Source organism: Arachis ipaensis, chromosome B7, assembly GCF_059453495.1.
Source record: "Arachis ipaensis isolate K30076 ecotype BB chromosome B7, ASM5945349v1, whole genome shotgun sequence".
Classification (NCBI taxonomy): Eukaryota; Viridiplantae; Streptophyta; class Magnoliopsida; order Fabales; family Fabaceae; genus Arachis; species Arachis ipaensis.
The window spans coordinates 6,292,580-6,311,592 of record NC_142442.1 but is presented as its reverse complement, the minus strand read 5'-3'; the positions used below and the strand labels follow the sequence as shown (position 1 = coordinate 6,311,592).

The following is a 19,013-nucleotide window of genomic DNA, read 5'->3' as shown; positions in this document are numbered from 1 at the left end:
ACAAAAAAGAAAGAGATATGGAGATAGGGGGTCACCCTGTCGGATGCCCCTATTTGGCCTAAAATAGCCAAATGGTTGACCTTCCACAACAACAGAGTAAGAAACAGTCGTTACCAATTCCTTAGTCCAGTTAATCCATTTAGCATCAAACCCCAGCTTATCCATAATATACCATAAAAAATTCCATTCAACCCTATCATAAGCCTTGCTCATGTCTAGTTTAATAGCCATCTCATGCTCTGCCCCACTTCTCTTATTTTTCAAATAGTGCATACATTCGTGGGCAATTAGAATATTATCTGAAATGAGTCTTCCTTTGAGAAACGCACTCTGATTTGGACTTATAATTTTATTCATAATACCTTGTAATCGGTGCACCATAACTTTAGAAATAATTTTATACATAACTGAAGACAAACTGATCGGTCGTACCTGAGTCATGTCACTGGCATCTGGCACCTTTGGAATCAAACAAATTTGAGTATGATTGAAGCTTTTTAAAATTCTGCCATTGTGAAAGAAACTTCTCACTGCCTTAAAAACGTCACCTCCAACTATATCTCAGAAAAAGTGAAAAAACTTAGCTGTAAACTCGTCATCACTAGGAGCACTCTGAGCATGAACACTAAATGTAGCTCTTTTGACCTCGTCCATAGTTACTGGCCTTTGGAGCCTACGGTTCATGGAAGCTGTAACCTTAGACTCCAAATCCTCTAAGTATGGATTCGGATCAGCCGAACAAGAAGAAGTAAAAATATCGCAAAAGTAGTCCTCAGCTACCTTTGCAATATCCTCCGGTTTCGATGCAATCTCATTGTCCCTCCCCACTAATCTCCAAATTCTGTTCCTTCGCATCCTTGATTGAAATTTCTGGTGAAAGAATCTAGTGTTCTGATCTCCTTCTTTTAGCCACTTGATTCTAGATTTTTCTCGCCAATAGCTCTCTTCTTTCAAATATGCCAGCTCCAACTTCTCTTCCAAACTGGTAACCTCCTCTCCCCCATTGATTCTAGCCACCCGCAACTCCTCTAGTTTAGCTTGAAGGTCCTCAATTTCTTTTCGAGAGTTTACTTTGTGAGTTTTCTGCCATTGAACTAGTCTATGTCTACAAACTTTCAACTTTTGGGCCAAGGAGAACATAGCCGAGCCTACAACTTCCATTCTCCACACTTCACTGACAATTCTCTTGACATCTTCTTCTCCACACCAACGTTCCTGGTATTTAAACCGCCTTTTACTATGCCAGGATTGAGGTTCGATTTCCATCAAAATTGGAGCATGATCCGAGCCTGACTCTGTGAGCCTGTGCACCACTGCATTCGGAAACTTCAACTTCCATTCCATCCCAACTAAATAGCGGTCAAGCCTCTCTTTCACCAAATCCTCTCCTTGTCTTCGATTTGTCCACGTGAAAGGGTGCCCCACCATTCCAATATCCACCAATTCGTTACTGTCAATAAAATTAGTGAATGTTGCAATGGTGGTTGCTGATTTTTGGCCTCCACCCTCCTTTTCCGCTTGGCTTGTTATAGCATTAAAATCGCCTGCTATTACCACTTTTCCTTCCATGTGTTGGCTCATTGTTATAAGCTCCTCAAACTGTAAGGATCGAATTTGTTCTGAACAACTCAAATGGACACCAATGAACGCCCATACCTCACTGCTTCCGACTTCCTTAATTTCAGCTGCCACAAAGAATTCTCCACTGCTAATAATTTGAACACTGATGTTGTCCTTCCAAGCTAGCACAAGTCCTCCTGCCACTCCTGCCGAGTTAACAATATGCCAGTTTTCGTAGCCGCATACCCGAATTTTTGCTTCCACCTGTCGAGATTGGTTCTTTGTTTCACTTATAAACACAATCTCGGGGGAGTGGGATTTACAGATCCCTTTTAAGGTGTGAATTGTCAGGGGTCTCCCCAAACCCCGACAATTCCAAACTATAGTTCTCATGGCGCCTTGGGTGCCATTTGTAGGCTGGCACCCTCCACCATCTGTTCAACTGCATTTTCATCCTCTGTTCTTGCTTTCTTTGTAGTTACTTCAGCTATACCACTCATCAACCTTTTTTTGGGTTCACTTTTAGTATCTGACTCTGCAGCATCTTGTCTTGCTAACCTTTTCCACTTCCTACCTTTTTCTGTGGTGAGACACTCCCCAATAGCGAATTGCATAAGCTGCCCTTCATCCTCCTTGGTATTGGACTGACCAGCTATGATAACCTCCATGCATTCTGTTCTAGAATTGGCTGATTGAGGTGACTCAGGTGCTGCCCTGTTACCAGTGTCTTGTGGTTTCAAACTTTGTTTCCCTTCTTGCATTGACATCCCTGCAAATTCTTCCAATAAGCAGTTTAAGACCGGTTTTTTCTTACGTTGAGTGGCCTTATTCTGGTTTTGGGTTGAGTTGTTGAATGTTCTTTCTCCTTCAGAGTAGATTCGCGTTCCCACTTGGTTAGCTTTAACCCATTCGCCAATGTCATCCTCTTTTACCATCTCACTCTCTGTGTCCTTCAGCAGATCATGGCAGTTTTTCACCTCGTGCCCCAATTTTGCGCAATAGGTACAGAACTTTCCAAGTCTCTCATAGCGCAGTGCCACTTCTACCTCCTTTTTATTAGGTCCTGCCACTATTAACTGATCTCTCACTTGCCTGGCAGCATCGATATTGATTTTGGCTTTCACAATCCTAGTTTCTCTGCCTCGCATCTGAAATTTACCTACCTCCAACACTGTGCCCAGATTCTCTCCCAATTTACGTCCAACTTCGAGGGTTTTAAAAGATTCTGGCAAACCCCAAAATTGAACCCAAACTGGAAAATTGGAAATAATCTCTTCATCACAGTTCTGATCTTCCTTCCATCTCTTGACATGGAGCACATAATCTTTGAATAGCCATGGAGAACCACGTTCAACACGCAAGACATCCACTTCTTTATTAAAAAAGAATTGGAAGGAATTATCCCCTTTGTCACTCACGCTAAATCCTTCCGGGTTTCCCCATATAGCCTTTAAAGCATTCCCCATGGTTCCAATTGAGAAGGTTTTGGAAGCAAAGAGTCTGCCATAGAGACTATTGGAGCAAGCGTTAATACCTTTGATATGTCTGCCTCTTCCAGTAGAATCACATTCCTACCTCCTTTCAGGTTGTCTTCCTCGATCCGATCTTCATCCCTCGTTGTCTCAGCCATGCAGATAGACTTGTATTGAGATTTAATTGATCTTGACAATGTAGCCTTGACGGCACTAGGAACTCCGTTAAGAAACCTTAACAGAGCACTAAGAAACCCTTCTTTTAACTTCTTTAAATGCATTTATTTATTATTTATTTATTTAAAATTATCAAAACCATTTATATTATTAAGAGTTCAGATTGCATTACTTTACTCTCTAAAGTAAATGAATAATTTCAGAGAAGCCAAATTCATTATTTAAACTCCTTATCATTAAGAGTAAGAGTAAGAGGTGAACCACTCCAATTAGTAATTAGTAATCAGTAATTACAATTTATACGTATTGGTCTTAACCTTATCTCTAATATCAACTGCCACTAGCTTACTTGTAGTGGTGACAATAAGTAAGATTCACATATGGTGGGATCAAATTTCTTTTAAAGTGAAATAATTGATAAAATGATAAAATAAAAATTAATTATTTTTAAATTTAAATAGTAAAATTACCTATGATGCAAATTATAAATTTAATGATGATTAATCTTTTATTTTATCATATTATTAATATTTTTACTTTAGAGAATTTATATTTTTATCTATGAGTTCAAAATTTTTAACTTAAACTCTATTTGTACTCAAAATCTCGCAATCTGATTTTATATCGATTTACAAAAAGAAATAAATTTATTTTCACTCAAAAATAATATTTCATCCTTTTAAATTTTATAATATAAAATATTGTTTATATATTATTAACAAATTGGATTACTAATTTTGTAGCAGTATTTATAAAACAAAAATGCTTTAATAAAATAGTTCATGTTTTTGTAAAATATAAGTTTGTCATGTGACTAATGCTCATGAAACTGACTGCAAAAGTCAACGAAAAATTGTTACATATTTAACAAAGTTTGTTAATGTCATGTAACTTATTCTCTAGAAAGAAAAAGATTTTTGTGTTTTTTCTATTTTCCGGTTGAATTCTATTTTTCATATTGTAGTCAAATTGTATATTATGGGAGTCAACCACATCTGAGGGTCATTTATATAAATTAGCATATTTGTCACTTGGCTTAGTAAGGTAAAAGGAAAAAATGTCGCTAGGTTATTTATTACGAGGGTCAAATATCTTACAACGATGAGTGAATATATAAGAAAATGATAATATGTCAACAAAAAAATTAAATGATAGAATAAATAAATGTAAAATAGACTTGTAATAATTTACTTTTGTACTATATATAATATATTAATTAGGTATTAAATATAATAATTTATCGCTATTTTTTTTATATATATTGTTTTTCTTCAAAATTATTACACTTCAAAATCTAGTAAGACCAACTCAAAATATAGTATATTAGATAAAAAAATAAAAAATATATAGAATAATGTTATATATTTAAATATTCTTATTAATCAAGTCAAATTAAATTGATCTAACATCAATAAAACTAATTATAAATAACATTAATCTAAATTTTATTATTTCACTTAATTTGACTTGATTCATAAAAAGATTTAGTATCTTAATTCTTAACCGATTAAAAATCGATTGGAAAAATTGGGTTGTTGGGCCGGGTCGACCTGTATCTTAACCGGAGCCCATGTGGATTTCTGTATCCAATTTACATTGTCCATCAGTTGAATTACCTCCAGACCCCCAAAAACAAATTCAGTAAATAATTTTTGCTTCATTTACAAGCTTATACTTTTTAGTTTTTACTTTTACCACTTTTCCTGAAGCCTACTTCCCCTTTGCATATTTCATTAATGAAATGGGAAACACTTCATCTTCTTTCCACTTATAAAAGTTAGCTATGCTTGTATTTTCACTATGAAATTCTTAGGATTCTCAACAGATTCAAATTCAATTCAAAGGTCCATTTTTCATCTCAACAGAAAAGAGGTAAGCAGCAAAAGGGGGAAAAACTCAAAAAAGAAGCTATCGCCATAATAATGCCTCACTAGATTTTAGGTAGCACCAGTCTCACATCAAAATATCTGACACACACTAAAATGTAAAATCACATCATCAAATTTGTATTTTATTTTTTCTCTTCTTCTCTTCTCATTTTTTTTTTTTTTTAAATTTTCATGTATTATTATTCTGCCATAGACCTATAATCTTTCTCACAGAAAACCCTCTATTCTGACCAAAAAAGAGCCCCACTACAAAGTTTTCAAAAGGGAACATACCCACACAGAAAAAAACAGTCTTTTTTTCACTTCCTTTGTTCTGCATCCATGGTTTCTTCATTCTGATACCCAAAATATATTCTTCCCTCCCAAGCTTTCTGAATCTTCTTCTGCATCTTTACCAAACAAAAAAAAAAACCCTAGATTTTTCCCTCTTTCAAAATTTCCATTTCTTCTCATTCTCTTTGCTCTTTCCCCTCCAAACACACTCAAAATCCTCTTTTCATTCTTCCTTGCATCACATCCCCAGACCAATTCTATGTGCTTTTGGTCCCTTCAACAGCTTCTGCTAACTTTTGTTAACTTTTGTTTTACTCCAAGTTTGCCTAAATCCCAATTTTCTCTACGCGGGTTTTCGATAATTCACCACCTTTTGGTTCCTTGATCACGAATGGGTATGGCCTAACACTACTCATTAACTTGCTCTTTCACTGTGTTTGTGGTTGATTTCAAAAGGGTAGAATTTTTTTGAGCCATGTTAAGTTCAGATGAAACCGTTAAAAAGGATTTAAGTTGTTTGTCTAAAGACATAATTCATTATGTGATTCAATGGTGATATTTTGTTACATCTATAGACTTAACTTAGTTGAAAAAGATTTGGTGGTTGTTTTTGTTGTTGTTTCTTGTTGGGGTTGAATGGTTTTTTAAGGTGCATTTTGTTTGTTGTTGGCAAATGGCAAACACAGTTTTGAGTTGCAGGAGGCATAATGTCTGATGATATGCTTGTGCATTTCTCTTCCAATTCCTCCAACCAATCTGACCAGTCCCTTCCAACGAAGATTGCGAAGCTGGAAGCTCGAATGGTGGGCAAGGCTTCCTCCACCGCTGCTCAGCAGCCAGGTTGGTCCTCTGCCCCTTCAACTGGGAAATTTGGAGGAGCTGCTGAGGATTTAGCTGAGGCATGTAGTTCCAGTGATTCTGATGATGATGTAAGTCCCGGCTCAATTCAATGCAGTTGGTTTGGTAATATATGCTTGTATAGTTGTATCATAATAGCTGTTATTAGGGTATTGCGCACTGAATTGCTATCGATTGCGATAAATCGACCGTGACTGGTGTTTCTTCCATCTATATATGGTTTTGGATGATTCGATGCGATAGATGTATGTGTTTTATAAGTGGTGTTCATAAGTTGTTTAATGTCTATGCATTAGAAGACTGTCAATTTTTTGTGCATACTAATGATCTGGAATGATTGTAGATCTGTGGATCTGTATTAATTCAATGAGTTACGGAATTAATCAATTTGTCCTTACCTTCATATCTCTGTTCCAGAATGGTGAAGAATTCTTAATACAAGCCAACACGCAGAAGCGGCTAAAACTTCAAGAAGATGACAACTCTAATGTTTTTGAACATCTCGAGGTTTGTTTTTATCCTGACAACTTGGTTTATTTAGTAGGGCAGTAGGCAGTAGCTACAGCTCATATTGTGAATTTGGAAACTCAACTGAATAGAATGCTTCCTCTTTTGCTTACTTTTTAATATTATTCTTTTTTTTAATCTTTTCGAACTACTATCCAGAGAACTTATCGCTCATAAGAATTAGTAGTCTTGTGTCAGCTTCTTGTCTCCAACCGACATTATTTACATTATCAGGTTATGACTGATGGAAGACAAACTAGTTCAGAGCCCGTCGAGATAAAAATAAGTAACGATGTGAATAGAAAGAAACATGGTCGTGGACGAGGCAATTCTGGTTCAGGAAGGGGCCGGGGTTCCAGATCTAATGATCAGACCAGAACACAAATACCTCCTCCAACTGCTTTGACCTCAAATGGCCAGACCGATTTATATCATAAGGTATGTTCTTTGCCATAAGACATTTGGTTCTTTATTGTATTTTTCAATTGTCACTTTAATTGTTTTAGTAATTACCGTGATCTATAGTCAACGCATAATTGCAATTGTAATTGTTAATATAACATCTTTATCGGATTATAAATTTATTATTAATAATAGAGTCATCCTTCTTGGTTGGGGTGCGGAAAGTAGGTCATATTTTTTATAATCATATCTTTAAAGAGTTTGATGGAAATGGCCTCACGTGGATTTATTTTATTTCTTTTAGTGTTTACTTTAAATGCCAGGGTAATGTTTTGTTAATTATTCTTGTTTTGGAGCAAAGTTTGTTTAGCAATATGTTCGGAATGACATATTGCCTTAGTAATGAATTTTTTAAATTGATCAATTATATTGTACTTCTTGATTGTTTACTGTAAAGATCATATTCTTTTGCAGGATGGAAGACTCAAAGATCAACTTCGTAATGATAATTTTTCTTCTTTAGAGGTAAGTCTTTTGCTGAGGTTTGATTTTGTGGAAAAATAAATGTATGTGTAGATTAGGATGAAAACAAATAATAAATAGAGGTTTGATATGCTGTTGTGATCTCTTTCATTTGTTGCTTCCTCTGGATCCCAATGAACTGATTTATATACCATGCTGATATTTTTACCTCTAAAGTATTTTTCTTAGTTAATTCCATCTTTTTCTTATTGATTTCATTGCTATCTTTAAATAGGAGGAGGTTGCATCTTTACGGGCAAAGGTTGTAGCATTGGAGGAGGACTTGCGTAAATCAAAACAGGAGACCTCTGAATATCAGAATCTTTGTCGGCAGTTGGAAAAGGTACATGATTTAGCAACTATTCACAAAAATAGTAATTGTGATTTGTGAATCAGAAGGCTAATGTAAGACACTGTCACAATTTGTTAAAATGTTTCAACAAAATGGACTTATCATACATTGTACACAAGTTTGGAATAAAATGCAATTAAGTCTTAAAAATGATAGAATCATATACAGTAACTGCTAGGACAAGTGACTGGGCAATTGATATTGTGGTACCCATTTTTTTTGTTCAAACAATGTTACCATTTCACATACTAAGTAGCAATTTTCAGCATGGAAACCTTTAATTCTACCTTTTGTATCAGGCATTTGAAGAAGTATTGGAAACTGTTGATTTTATTATTTGTTTGAACTGCTTAATTGCAAGCTGACCCCAAATATACTAAATACGCCACAAAATTGCATTTTGAAACTGGTAGCATAACATCCCTGGATTAATGACAGATTTATTTCCTTTTAATTCTTGATTCTCACATGTGCAGGAACTTAAGGACCTGACAGATCAAGAACAACAAATGAAGCCAAAGGTGAGATAATTCTAAATTTTGAAGAGGAGAATATCAGTTACTTTTCCCCTCCCAAAATAAAATATCAACAATGAGCTTTCCTTTTATCATGCATCAAATTTACATTTGTTCCTTCTATTTTGCAGCGGACAAAAATAATATCTGATTTGCTGATATCGGTTTCAAAGGCTGAGAGACAAGAGGCCAGGCTGAAAGTGCGGCAAGACTCATTGAGACTTGGAAATGTTGGTGTAATCAGGTATGAGTGAAGAACAGTAATTTTCTTTTTATATATCTTTTTTTCTTTTGTTTTCTTGACCTTCTCATTTGTTTGGCTATAATTGTAGAGCTGGAACTGTCTTATCTGAAACGTGGGAAGATGGTCAAGCATTAAAGGATCTGAATGCCCAGCTTGTATGTCTCATTTTTTTTTTACTTGTTCAAGAATTTTTTTTTATACTGCTGTTTTTTATTTGTTACTTGGTGTTTAATTCAATGTCATTAATATTTTGGTATTTATATAAAAAGAATTTGCCATATCGCAGAGCATGTAAATTCCTTCTGTTTGTAGGCCTCTTTTTTATGGCCAAAATTGGAACCTTGCCTATGAAAATGTTGCATTTCATACGTGAATTCTGTTCTCTTTTGATTTTTTATTTTCATTTATTTACTTTTGTAGAGACAACTAATAGAAACAAAGGAGGCAATTGAACGTCAGCGCAAATTATTCAAGAAAAAACAATCTGGTATTATCCTATGCCCCCTTCTCTTTTTAGTCCATTGTTTCCTAAAGTTGGGAGGGGAGGGCTTGACCGTTTGAGTGGATCAAATTTAGGGTTGTTTTACATCTTACCATTTTCCATTCCCCTTCTTTCTTATGTGTACTAATTATATGAACATATGATGGCTATGTGTCAATCAAGGCATTTAGTACTTTGTATTTATTGACATCTAATTGCTTTCATTGTGTATTCACTTTCCAGATATATAAATAATAACTAATATTATGCTCCTTTTGACAGCACAATAAAGCTTAGATTACCTGTTGTGTTTTAGTTTCCAGACTAATTTGTATTATGTTATTCTGCTTTGTTAACATTTTGTAAATTGTGGATTTTCATTGTGGTATAGATAAGGGCGATACAACTGATGCAGAGGCTGGATTATCAGAAGATGTTCTCATTCATGATGAAATTTATAAATCTCGACTGGCTAGCATCAAACGGGTAAGTCACACCTTCTGCTTGCAATATTATATATTTTTTGGTGTACAAGTTTCTATAGCAGATAGCTTTACAGGAGGAAGAAGTTATTTTGCGTGAGAGGGATCGCTATGAACTTGAGAAGGGAAGGTTGATTCGTGAAATGAAACGTATAAGGGATGAAGATGGTTCACGGTTCAACAACTTTCAGATTCTAAACCATCGATATGCCCTTCTAAACCTTCTCGGAAAGGGAGGGTTCAGTGAGGTTTACAAGGTCAGAGCTTTCTCTAAGTACGCTACTGATGATGATGATGATGATGATGATGATAATAATAATAATAATTTATCAAAAATGATAATAATATAATTATAATCATCAACAAATACTGCACAAATTTTTGGTGCTACTAGAACCATAATGTAGACAGTTCCTTCGCCTATATTGGCTATTGTAAATAAATACCTTTTTGCAGTGATTTGAAGTAAGAAATTTCCAGCAGGCTTTTGATTTGGTAGAGCATAGATATGTTGCCTGCAAGCTTCACGGTTTAAATCCTCAATGGAGTGAAGAGAAGAAGCAGAGTTACATGCGGCATGCAATTCGGGAGTATAATATTCACAAGTCCCTTGTGCATCATCACATTGTTCGTTTATGGGACATATTTGAGATTGACCAAAATACGTTCTGTACTGTTCTGGAATATTGTAGTGGTAAATATTGTTATTTATATATTTTTGTGAGTTGTAACATGAAGTATAAACATTCTTTTATTTCATTATTTTTTCATATTTCATTTTTTGTTTTGTCTAATCCACTCATCTTTTCTTCCAGGGAAAGATCTTGATGCTGTCCTTAAAGCAACACCTATATTGCCAGAGAAGGAGGCTAGAGTCATTCTGGTTCAGATTTTTCAAGGCCTTATATACATGAATAAAAGAACACAGAAAATTATCCATTATGATTTAAAGCCAGGAAATGTTCTGTTTGATGAGCTTGGTATTGCAAAAGTGACTGATTTTGGTCTCAGCAAGATAGTGGAGGATGATGTTGGATCCCAGGGTATGGAACTTACATCCCAGGGAGCTGGAACATACTGGTAAGTCTGGAAGACCATTATGTATGGGACAAGGTTTAGTTGTTGACATGCGACTTTGTCCGATTTCTATATTTTATTTTACAGATATGAAGCCAACTAAATTATATGCTGATCTCAGCTGTGATGCTTCTTTATAATAAAATTTTATATGTCTGATTTTTCATATAGCATTACTTAACTTTGATGCTGCCTTTTTCGTTTCCATTTATTTTGGGGAAACCTCTTTCTGCCTTCTTATTTTATTTTTTTCAATTTCCAGGTATTTGCCTCCTGAATGCTTTGAGCTCAGCAAGACGCCTTATATTTCATCGAAGGTAAATTTATTGTGCTAAATTGAAAATACATAGTTATCAATCCTTTGTCATTTTGGGGTTTTTTTTTTCGCTTCTAAGTTGTAAATCCTTATCCAAACCAATGAGGCCTTTTTGTTTTGCCCGCCGTCTTTGATGACTTGTATTCTGGAAACCAGGTTGATGTCTGGTCTGCTGGCATTTTGTTCTATCAAATGCTCTTCGGTAGACGTCCTTTCGGGCATGACCAAACTCAAGAGAGAATACTTCGTGAAGACACAATTATTAAGGCGCGCAAGGTTGACTTTCCTACTAGGCCTGCTGTTTCTAATGAGGCAAAGGTGAGTATGTTTTGCTTCTTGTAGGTTATATTTGTGTATCCAGAATCCATTGTTACATTTTCTTGCACAAATGCTGTTTTTCGCTACCCTAAGTTCATTTTTTCTTACTGTCAAACAAACCTATCAATTGTTCTACGATCTTTTGTCAGGATTTCATTCGTCGGTGTCTCACGTATAACCAGATCGAGAGACCAGATGTATTAACAATTGCTCAAGATCCATATCTCACATACTCAAAGAAGTAATGAATGATTTTCAGTGACATACCTATTTTACTCAAGAGGCTCTAAAGAGCATGAATCTAAGAACTGATCTAACTTGAGGTGCTGATTTAGCAGTTGGATTTTGTATAGGTTGTAAAGATCTTGTTATTTTGTCAAATGAGACAGAAAGATGTTTCCTCACTCTTAGGGTTTGTTTTGCGAGTTAGCGTTTTGGCGGGGAAGAAAACTTACCATTTGAATTTTTTACGCTACAAATCTTTTCTTCCCCGTCGATGGTCGCTCCAAATTCCCAACCCGCAAACAACCCCTAAGGGAAGGCCAGTTGTCTTTTTTTTTTTTTTTCCTTCCATTTTATATTTTGGTTCGAAAACATGGGATGAGGAAAAGGAAAAAGGTTGTTTGATTGATATGTCTTTATATATAAAGTAGATGTATAGGTGCTTTCACAAGGGAGAAAGCTTTTGTAATTTTTTTTGGTACATTAGCCCCAAGTTTCATTTTATTTTTTCATTAGATACTACCTCATTTCCCTAAAATTTATTTAGTTGTAGTGTGTATTGAGAAGGGCATGTTTGTTTAGTATTTGACTTGCTCAAAACCACTGGCAGACGAGTAAAATTAAATGGATGAATATATCTATGTGATGTAGGTGCTAACCAAAGCTAATCAAATCTTTAGGGCAAATTATACTCGTCTCTTGGGTCTGCAAAATTCAGCTCCACTGAAATTTAAAGTATAAATACGGACCTTCCATGATGTTTTGGTAATGATAAATTTGATATCACTGTACTATTAAACACTTTTTAAGCAAATAATATTTATGCTACATGAACAAAGGGAATTAAGAATTTATGATGAATTTCATCAAAATCATAAGGTTTAAAGGTGATCAATATAGTCAAGGCGATTTTGCGGGAAAATAGATGGTTCTGAAGAGATACACAGAAAAAATGGAGTGCTAAAATATTTTTGAACTCTCTCTTGTTCATAAACAAAGTTGATCGTATGAATCAGATTAGACATTATGGGGGTGGGGATGTGATGAGTAACAGAGAAAGTCATGCACCACTCTGATGATTCAGTGTTGATAAATTAAGAGAAAGATATTATGGGGTGTTATCTATTTATTTCTTTATTTGGTAAATTGGGCCATTATGTTAAATCCCCAAGAATAATTATTTAAAAAATACCCACATTATTTGTTAGTTTTATAAAATGTCTGAGTGCTAATTGTTTTAGGAATGTTATATTCCCATGTTTTTTAAAAAGAATGATTCTAGATCACTAACTTTTTTCAACCAACGTCAACCAGTTTTTTTTTTTTAAATATTCCCATAACATGACAATAAAACATTGAACAAAGCTTCTAAAACATCAATATTTCAATGATAAATAGTAACAGTATAAAAAAAAATAACATAGAACTAATGTATGTATGTACTTTGCCCTGCCATGCTAACAACGATCAAGATTTACTTCTCTCCACTCATCTTAAGCGCAAAAACTTTAAACACGTATTTAATAATAATTATATAAAAATTATCAACCTAGGTTTCTGTTGCTGTTTGCCGTTTTTGTGACCTCTTCCTTTTCCTACTTCTCTTCACTGCATTTTCTGATCTGTCTCCTTGTTTCGTTTCCTGCACAATAGCAACAATTAAGAAACATGTCAGAAAAACACAGAAAACATGCACGCACATATTGGAAAATCATATTTGGAATTTGCTCAATGTCCATGCCAAAACAACGCCAATGCACACAATCAAATAGGAATTTGTATTGATATCTAAATCGTTTTCTAGATTCCATAATAACTAATGCTATACTAGTAGAAAATATTTCTAACCGTTAAGAGTCAACTGTACCTTTGAAGTACCAACATTTTGGCATTCACGACCTTTTTTCTTCTTGCAAGAAAGTGGGTTTGGTCCCTGCATGGTTGAAATAATGGGAATGGTAAGTAATAAAATTTATTTGACGTAATAAAAAATTGTCTAACTTATGTTCTTGCAACAGCTACAGCACAAATTGTGAATACCTTTGCTCTTTTTCTCTTGAACTGAGGTTTATCCTTGATTTCCATTGGATTCCTTGCGGTGCTGCTCCTTTTTAATGCCTCTACTTTTATAGTTTCATCTCTTGAATCCTTGTTTTCCATTATTTCGTCTGCTTCCTCACCAGATAATCTATTCATTACCTTACTCCTAAATATCTGGTACTCTCTATCGTCCATATGCAATCGTTTTTCTCCAGCAGTTTTAACATATTGCAACTGAAATGCAGATATAGGTTCAAGGAAAAGTGTGTTTCTGAGACCATATATGAGAGGCACACCAGGAACCTACAGACAGATTAAATCATTAAAACAAAATAAACCTATACCAGAAGGTACAATTCTACGTGTATTGCATGCATCAGTATAACAACACTTCAACAAGTTTTGGAATTTTTTTCTGTAAAAAAAGAAATTTTATTAAAATGACAAGGGGATAATCCATCCTCACAGATACAAAATGCATAGGTAATATGTAAAAAAATTTGCTATGTAATAATGCAATTTAATATCAGTTAAAGAAACCCCATTAAACAAACACCAAAGAAAGCCACGAAAAAAAAAAAATTCCTATCTCTAAAAGAAAAAGATGTTTGCTACCAACAACATATTCAAACAGGAGAGATTCTTTTCTAGATATTTATCAAATATATTGTTCCTCAATTATGTGAATGACGTTTTCCATCCAATTATCAAAATCAACATTAAAATCTATACATAAAAGCATACTAACCTCTCGCAATTTTTTCCGCAGGTCAGTGTCTTGACTAGCAACAAAAAAGTGCTCGGAATTATTTTCTCCAATGACCTGTATGACGCAGGCTTCTGCCCCAGTACATTTTTCATGCTCACATCTGCAAATTAGAATTTAGATAAAAGTGAATGTCCATATCAACATAAATACTGGTGCTCAAATTCAAACATCTTGAAACTCATCTAATAGAAAAATATCAACACTCTACAGTAGTCCCTAAACACGGTATATACTCAGCTGGAAAATACACTACAAAAGATGAAATCCTCAAAATCATTATCTCGGAAATCAAAATTGATTTAGTATGCGGCTAGTTCTGGGTGCGTCCCCCTCTCTTCCTTCTTTCCTTTCACTTTCTCATTGATGACACAGAGAAAACCGTTGAGTTGAGCAGAGGTCTTTTTTTTCTTTTGTTACATTATTTCTTTTTAAAATGTAACCTCTACTTTTCTGTTCTGAAGAGAGAGGGGAGGGATACCTTTTATTTTATTTAAAATCCCACTAATTTTATTCCTTTATTGAGTAACAGCCATCATATTTAACTCACTATAATTAGAATTAGTTTTATTAATTACATGGACCACATTATTATTTTAATAAAATAATTTACAAATATTTCAGGAAAAATGTTGGATGAACAAAGGGGCTAAGCACCTAGATACTTTTTATATCTCCCTCTACTCCTAAGGAATGACCCAAATTTTGTATCCTCAAGGATAATCTTGTATAATTATGAAATTCAGATTGCACGAAGAGTATAATTTTGTGGAATTCGATGCTGGTTTACTCTGTAGAAAAGTCTAGTGTCGTATAGGAGTCTAACCAATTGAAAGTAGTACAAAATTTTATTCAACTTAGGGGTCAAGGATATATGTCACGATAGAAAAAATAAAATAAATAGAAGGTAAACGAGAAAGAGGTTGCAATACAAGTGATTTTATTTGGCATCGTATCCATATTTGTTTCAACACTAAGGAAAACCTGGAAGTAGAAAGGAACATAAGAAATATGACCTTGCTATTATGAGTTGTTGAGCTGCCTCAAGAGCCTCAGAATATGAGCTACCAAGTCGTTTCAACTCGGCTAAAACACATCTGCAGCGTTGAAGCCATTTTTCCCAATTAAGCATTTATATATCAATGAGATTAAAAAAGAAAAAAAGAGTAATAAGACAAGGCAAGTATGTCATGAAGAATTTTGCTATAGACATTAGTCCAGAGGTACAATTTTTGAAGGGCTTAATTTTTTTTCCATGGACTTATAAATCGATCACAGATTTTCCTAGGAAGTTATTTGGTACCAGTTTTTTTTTTTTTACTTTAGGACTTCTAAGTCTATTGTAAAACTCTTCAAACACCTATTTGTTTACTTTAAAGAAAGTAAAAAGGTATATACTATTCCGATATACGATTCCTAGTGTAAAATTCTCAAGAATGTCATACATTCTACAACTGCATACTGCCTACAGATAAAGCTAATCAAGGGTATATACTATTTCCATGAACAGAAATTAAAACAAAAAAGAACATAACAAATAAATAAAGAAAGGACCTCGTTGTATAAAGCTTAACGGGAGCAGTGAGGATATTGGCAAGGGCATCGTCGGCAGGGGTTATGCGATTAACAATGAGATGGTTAATGAAGGTGCCATCGCAGAGAACCTTGAATGGCTTCCTCAAACCAAAGCAAGTAGTGAAGAATCTTAGAACCTTCCTGTGCCTCCTCTGCTTTTTCACCTTCATCTCCGCCTTTCAGAACTCAAAGCGCTGATTGGCGATTATGGAAGTGCAGCTTACAGCTAGTGCCACTTCTGGTAAAGCCAAGTTAAACCCTAAAAAGTTAAAACCCCAACACCAACAAGCATGGTTAACAGAACCGATACGGCATCTGTCAGTACAGGGTCACCTTTTTTACCAGGTCATAATTAAATAAACATATAAAACTATAAAAAAAAAAAACTTAAATAAAAATTTAAAAGCCTCAGGAGTTGATGCTTGTTCTTGAGCTAGTGTTTGTGATTAAGAAATCTTTAAAAGTGAAATAGAACTAAATGAACAAATTAACGAACTAGCAGCTCAATCAACCAATGAACTAATTAGCTAAAACAATAACTAAATCAACCTAATTAGCTAAATGAAGAACTAAATGAACCAATTAACCAACAAATTACTTTAGCTAAATGCCTAAGTTGACTAATTAACTAACTTAGGTAGACAAAATAGAAAAAAGAACACACCAGAGATGAGCAGAGGCGCAAAAGCGAAGCAAGAGAAACAGAAGCGGCGAGCAAAGGAGAAAAGCTGCGACCAGAGGCGAGGAGAGGCCGAAGCGCGAACAGATGCGGCGAACCACCAGCGGTGACGGCGGGACTCAAATGCACGAGCAGAACAGCCAGCTGCGTCGGAAACAGAAGAGACGCGGACGCAGCAGGCGAACCACCAACGACGAACCGGTTCTCTCTTCTCTGATCTCTTTAGGAAGGCTAGGTAGAGTGTCTGTGTGAGTGTTGGTAAATTAGGTTTTTTTTTTTTTTTCTTTTCTTTTTTCCTCCAATTTTTTAATGAAAAATACCAATAAGTTTAATTTTAGTGTCATATTAGATTTATGTATTTAAATAATTTTTAAAATAATAAATATAAAAATTAATTATTCTTTAAAAATTAATTTTTAATTACTATTTTAAAATATTTTTATTTTAAATTTAAATTTTAAAACCTAAATTGTTTAAAAAATTAGAGAAAAAAATAATTTAACAATAAAAACATTTAATTAATATTAATTAATTAAAAATTGATCTTCTAAATCTAATTATCTAGAAGTCACCAAAAAAAAAATCTAATTATCTAGTATCGATTAAAATTAATAAATTATAAAGAAAGACTTTTGATGAAATAGAAAAATAAAAGATCTACATTATCCAATACAATATGATAAGATAAAATAGTTAAATATTTTAATGAAAAATATCTGTTAAGAATGAATATTTTTATTTTTATTTTGAAAATATTTTTTTTTAATAAATTTATACAAATATATCATATAAAAAAATAAGAGTAATAATATATTTTTCAATATTTTATTCTTTTATGTTATCTTTTGAGTGGCCTTCTCAAATATGAACCATACAAATATCTAATTTGCTCCCAAACAGATTGTCCTGCCCTTCAATTACTCTTTTTGTTCTTAGAAGAAAATAAAGATAACTCTGCATAAACTAATCATGGCTTTACCTTCTTCATTTGCTACTACTACTAAATCTTCAGTTTTTTCAAAGCTTCAGAAGACTTCTTTCTTCCAACACAATCAACTACAAAGAGCAAATGTTGTTACTGTGGTAAAGTGTGAATCAAAAGACTCATCAGAAGATAACATAGAACTGCAAGCAAAGGGTCCAAAGCTAGAGATAGGTTCACCTATTATTTTTACAGAGGCTCCTAAAATGATTAAGACTGCTGCTTCTGTTCCATGTCTTAGGGTTAATTCTGGTTTGGTCAAGCCTGGTGATGTTGGAAGGTACTTCAAACTCTTTCATTCATCTCTGCTTCTTTTGACTATTAATTTTCTCTTTTTATTTTTTATTTCTATGAATTGTTCAGACAAACTTGAGTTAATGATATTAGTTGGATTAACACTCTTTCTAGTGATACTCAATAATTTGAAACATACATTGAAAATAAAGCTTGTCAGAGTTTGTAGTTTAAGTTGGAGAAACAAGTATTTAGAGTTGATGAACTGGCAATGTAACAATTGTGAAATACTTATGAGAAACTCTTTGAAACCAGTAATTTTTAGTATTTTGACCATTATATATGTGCAGAATATATTACTTTATATGTGCATTATTCAAATATTGTTGTGTGCGAAAGTTTAACAAATATTGATGTAATTATATAAAATACAGATTGGTAAAAGAAAATTTCTTTTATAATTTTATTATTTAAAGAGTTAAAATCATGCTAGCTTGATTTTATTTTGTTCATCGTGCACATCTATTATCATCAAGACTTCAATTAAATGCATATCTTTCTGCAGAATCGTGTCAAGAAAACCCAAAGATGTGTGGGCAGTGCGGCTTAGCATTGGAACCTTCCTCATAGATGGGAAATACTTCAAACCCTTGGACCTGGCTGAGTATAGTTGATTTATGATTCATAATTTTACAAATTTGGTAGGTTTACTTTTTAATTTTATTTTTTATATCCTGTGCTACATTGTGTAACTGAACTATTTTCCTCTATGTTATTTTATCTAAAAATTATATGGAATTAATTTGTATGTACGGTTGATAAATGTAAATATATTTTTAGGTGAATGATAGTCTTTAATTAAAAGTAAAATAGTAATAAAATTTCTCTCAAAGTCTCAGTTTTTTTTTTTTTTTTTAAAGACAAGGTGATTTATAAAAAGAAAAAGGATAATAACCCTGAAATTTTAGAGTGCATTTAGTTTGTATTTTTATTTTTTATTTTTATTTTCAATCTACTTTTTAAATTTTATGAAGAAAAAAGTGAAAATAATAATTTTTTTTTATTTTCAC

At 33.7% G+C, this 19,013-nt stretch overlaps 3 protein-coding genes across 5 annotated transcripts; 2 read left to right on the top strand and 1 right to left on the bottom strand.

The window, feature by feature from the left end:
• Nucleotides 1-4,950: 4,950 nt before the first annotated feature.
• On the top strand, nt 4,951-12,205 carry TSL (Protein kinase superfamily protein). 2 transcript variants are annotated; one of them, XM_016310565.3, is made up of 17 exons: nt 4,951-5,081; nt 6,058-6,300; nt 6,647-6,736; nt 6,971-7,174; nt 7,613-7,663; nt 7,896-8,003; nt 8,489-8,533; nt 8,659-8,771; nt 8,860-8,926; nt 9,192-9,258; nt 9,644-9,738; nt 9,812-9,991; nt 10,218-10,428; nt 10,550-10,814; nt 11,074-11,128; nt 11,284-11,445; nt 11,595-12,205. In XM_016310565.3, exons 2-17 carry the CDS (start codon nt 6,079-6,081, stop codon nt 11,688-11,690), a joined length of 2,031 nt encoding a protein of 676 aa, XP_016166051.1. In that variant the 5' UTR covers nt 4,951-5,081; nt 6,058-6,078; the 3' UTR covers nt 11,691-12,205. The 2 variants fall into 2 exon arrangements, with proteins under 2 accessions (XP_016166051.1, XP_016166050.1); XM_016310564.3 differs by having other exon boundaries at nt 5,065-5,766.
• Nucleotides 12,206-13,022: 817 nt separating this feature from the next.
• On the bottom strand, nt 13,023-17,005 carry MEE21 (PIN domain-like family protein). Of its 2 annotated transcripts, none has more exons than XM_016310568.3 (7): nt 16,713-17,005; nt 16,028-16,307; nt 15,490-15,570; nt 14,456-14,576; nt 13,708-14,010; nt 13,535-13,600; nt 13,023-13,309 (listed from the first exon to the last, which is right to left on the bottom strand). In XM_016310568.3, the coding sequence occupies exons 2-7, from the start codon at nt 16,216-16,218 to the stop codon at nt 13,217-13,219; spliced, it is 855 nt and encodes a 284-aa protein (XP_016166054.1). In that variant the 5' UTR covers nt 16,219-16,307; nt 16,713-17,005; the 3' UTR covers nt 13,023-13,216. The 2 variants fall into 2 exon arrangements, with proteins under 2 accessions (XP_016166054.1, XP_016166055.1); XM_016310569.3 differs by having other exon boundaries at nt 16,028-16,286; nt 16,713-16,981.
• A 578-nt stretch (nt 17,006-17,583) lies between these two features.
• CRR42 (DUF3148 family protein) lies at nt 17,584-18,788 on the top strand. Its single transcript, XM_088492508.1, has 2 exons — nt 17,584-17,989; nt 18,509-18,788. The coding sequence occupies exons 1-2, from the start codon at nt 17,697-17,699 to the stop codon at nt 18,615-18,617; spliced, it is 402 nt and encodes a 133-aa protein (XP_088348634.1). The 5' UTR covers nt 17,584-17,696; the 3' UTR covers nt 18,618-18,788.
• The last annotated feature ends 225 nt before the right edge of the window (nt 18,789-19,013 follow it).

Coding starts and splice junctions, on each gene's coding strand:
- CRR42 (XM_088492508.1), top strand. CDS start 17,697: ATGGCTTTACCTTCTTCATTTGCTACTACTACTAAATCTTCAGTTTTT. Junction 17,990..18,508: donor AAGCCTGGTGATGTTGGAAG/GTACTTCAAACT, acceptor ATCTTTCTGCAG/AATCGTGTCAAGAAAACCCA.
- TSL (XM_016310565.3), top strand. CDS start 6,079: ATGTCTGATGATATGCTTGTGCATTTCTCTTCCAATTCCTCCAACCAA. Junction 6,301..6,646: donor CCAGTGATTCTGATGATGAT/GTAAGTCCCGGC, acceptor TCTCTGTTCCAG/AATGGTGAAGAATTCTTAAT. Junction 10,815..11,073: donor CAGGGAGCTGGAACATACTG/GTAAGTCTGGAA, acceptor TTCAATTTCCAG/GTATTTGCCTCCTGAATGCT.
- MEE21 (XM_016310568.3), bottom strand. CDS start 16,218: ATGAAGGTGAAAAAGCAGAGGAGGCACAGGAAGGTTCTAAGATTCTTC. Junction 15,571..16,027: donor GTTAAGCTTTATACAACGAG/GTCCTTTCTTTA, acceptor TCAACGCTGCAG/ATGTGTTTTAGCCGAGTTGA. Junction 13,601..13,707: donor TCAAGAGAAAAAGAGCAAAG/GTATTCACAATT, acceptor TCAACCATGCAG/GGACCAAACCCACTTTCTTG.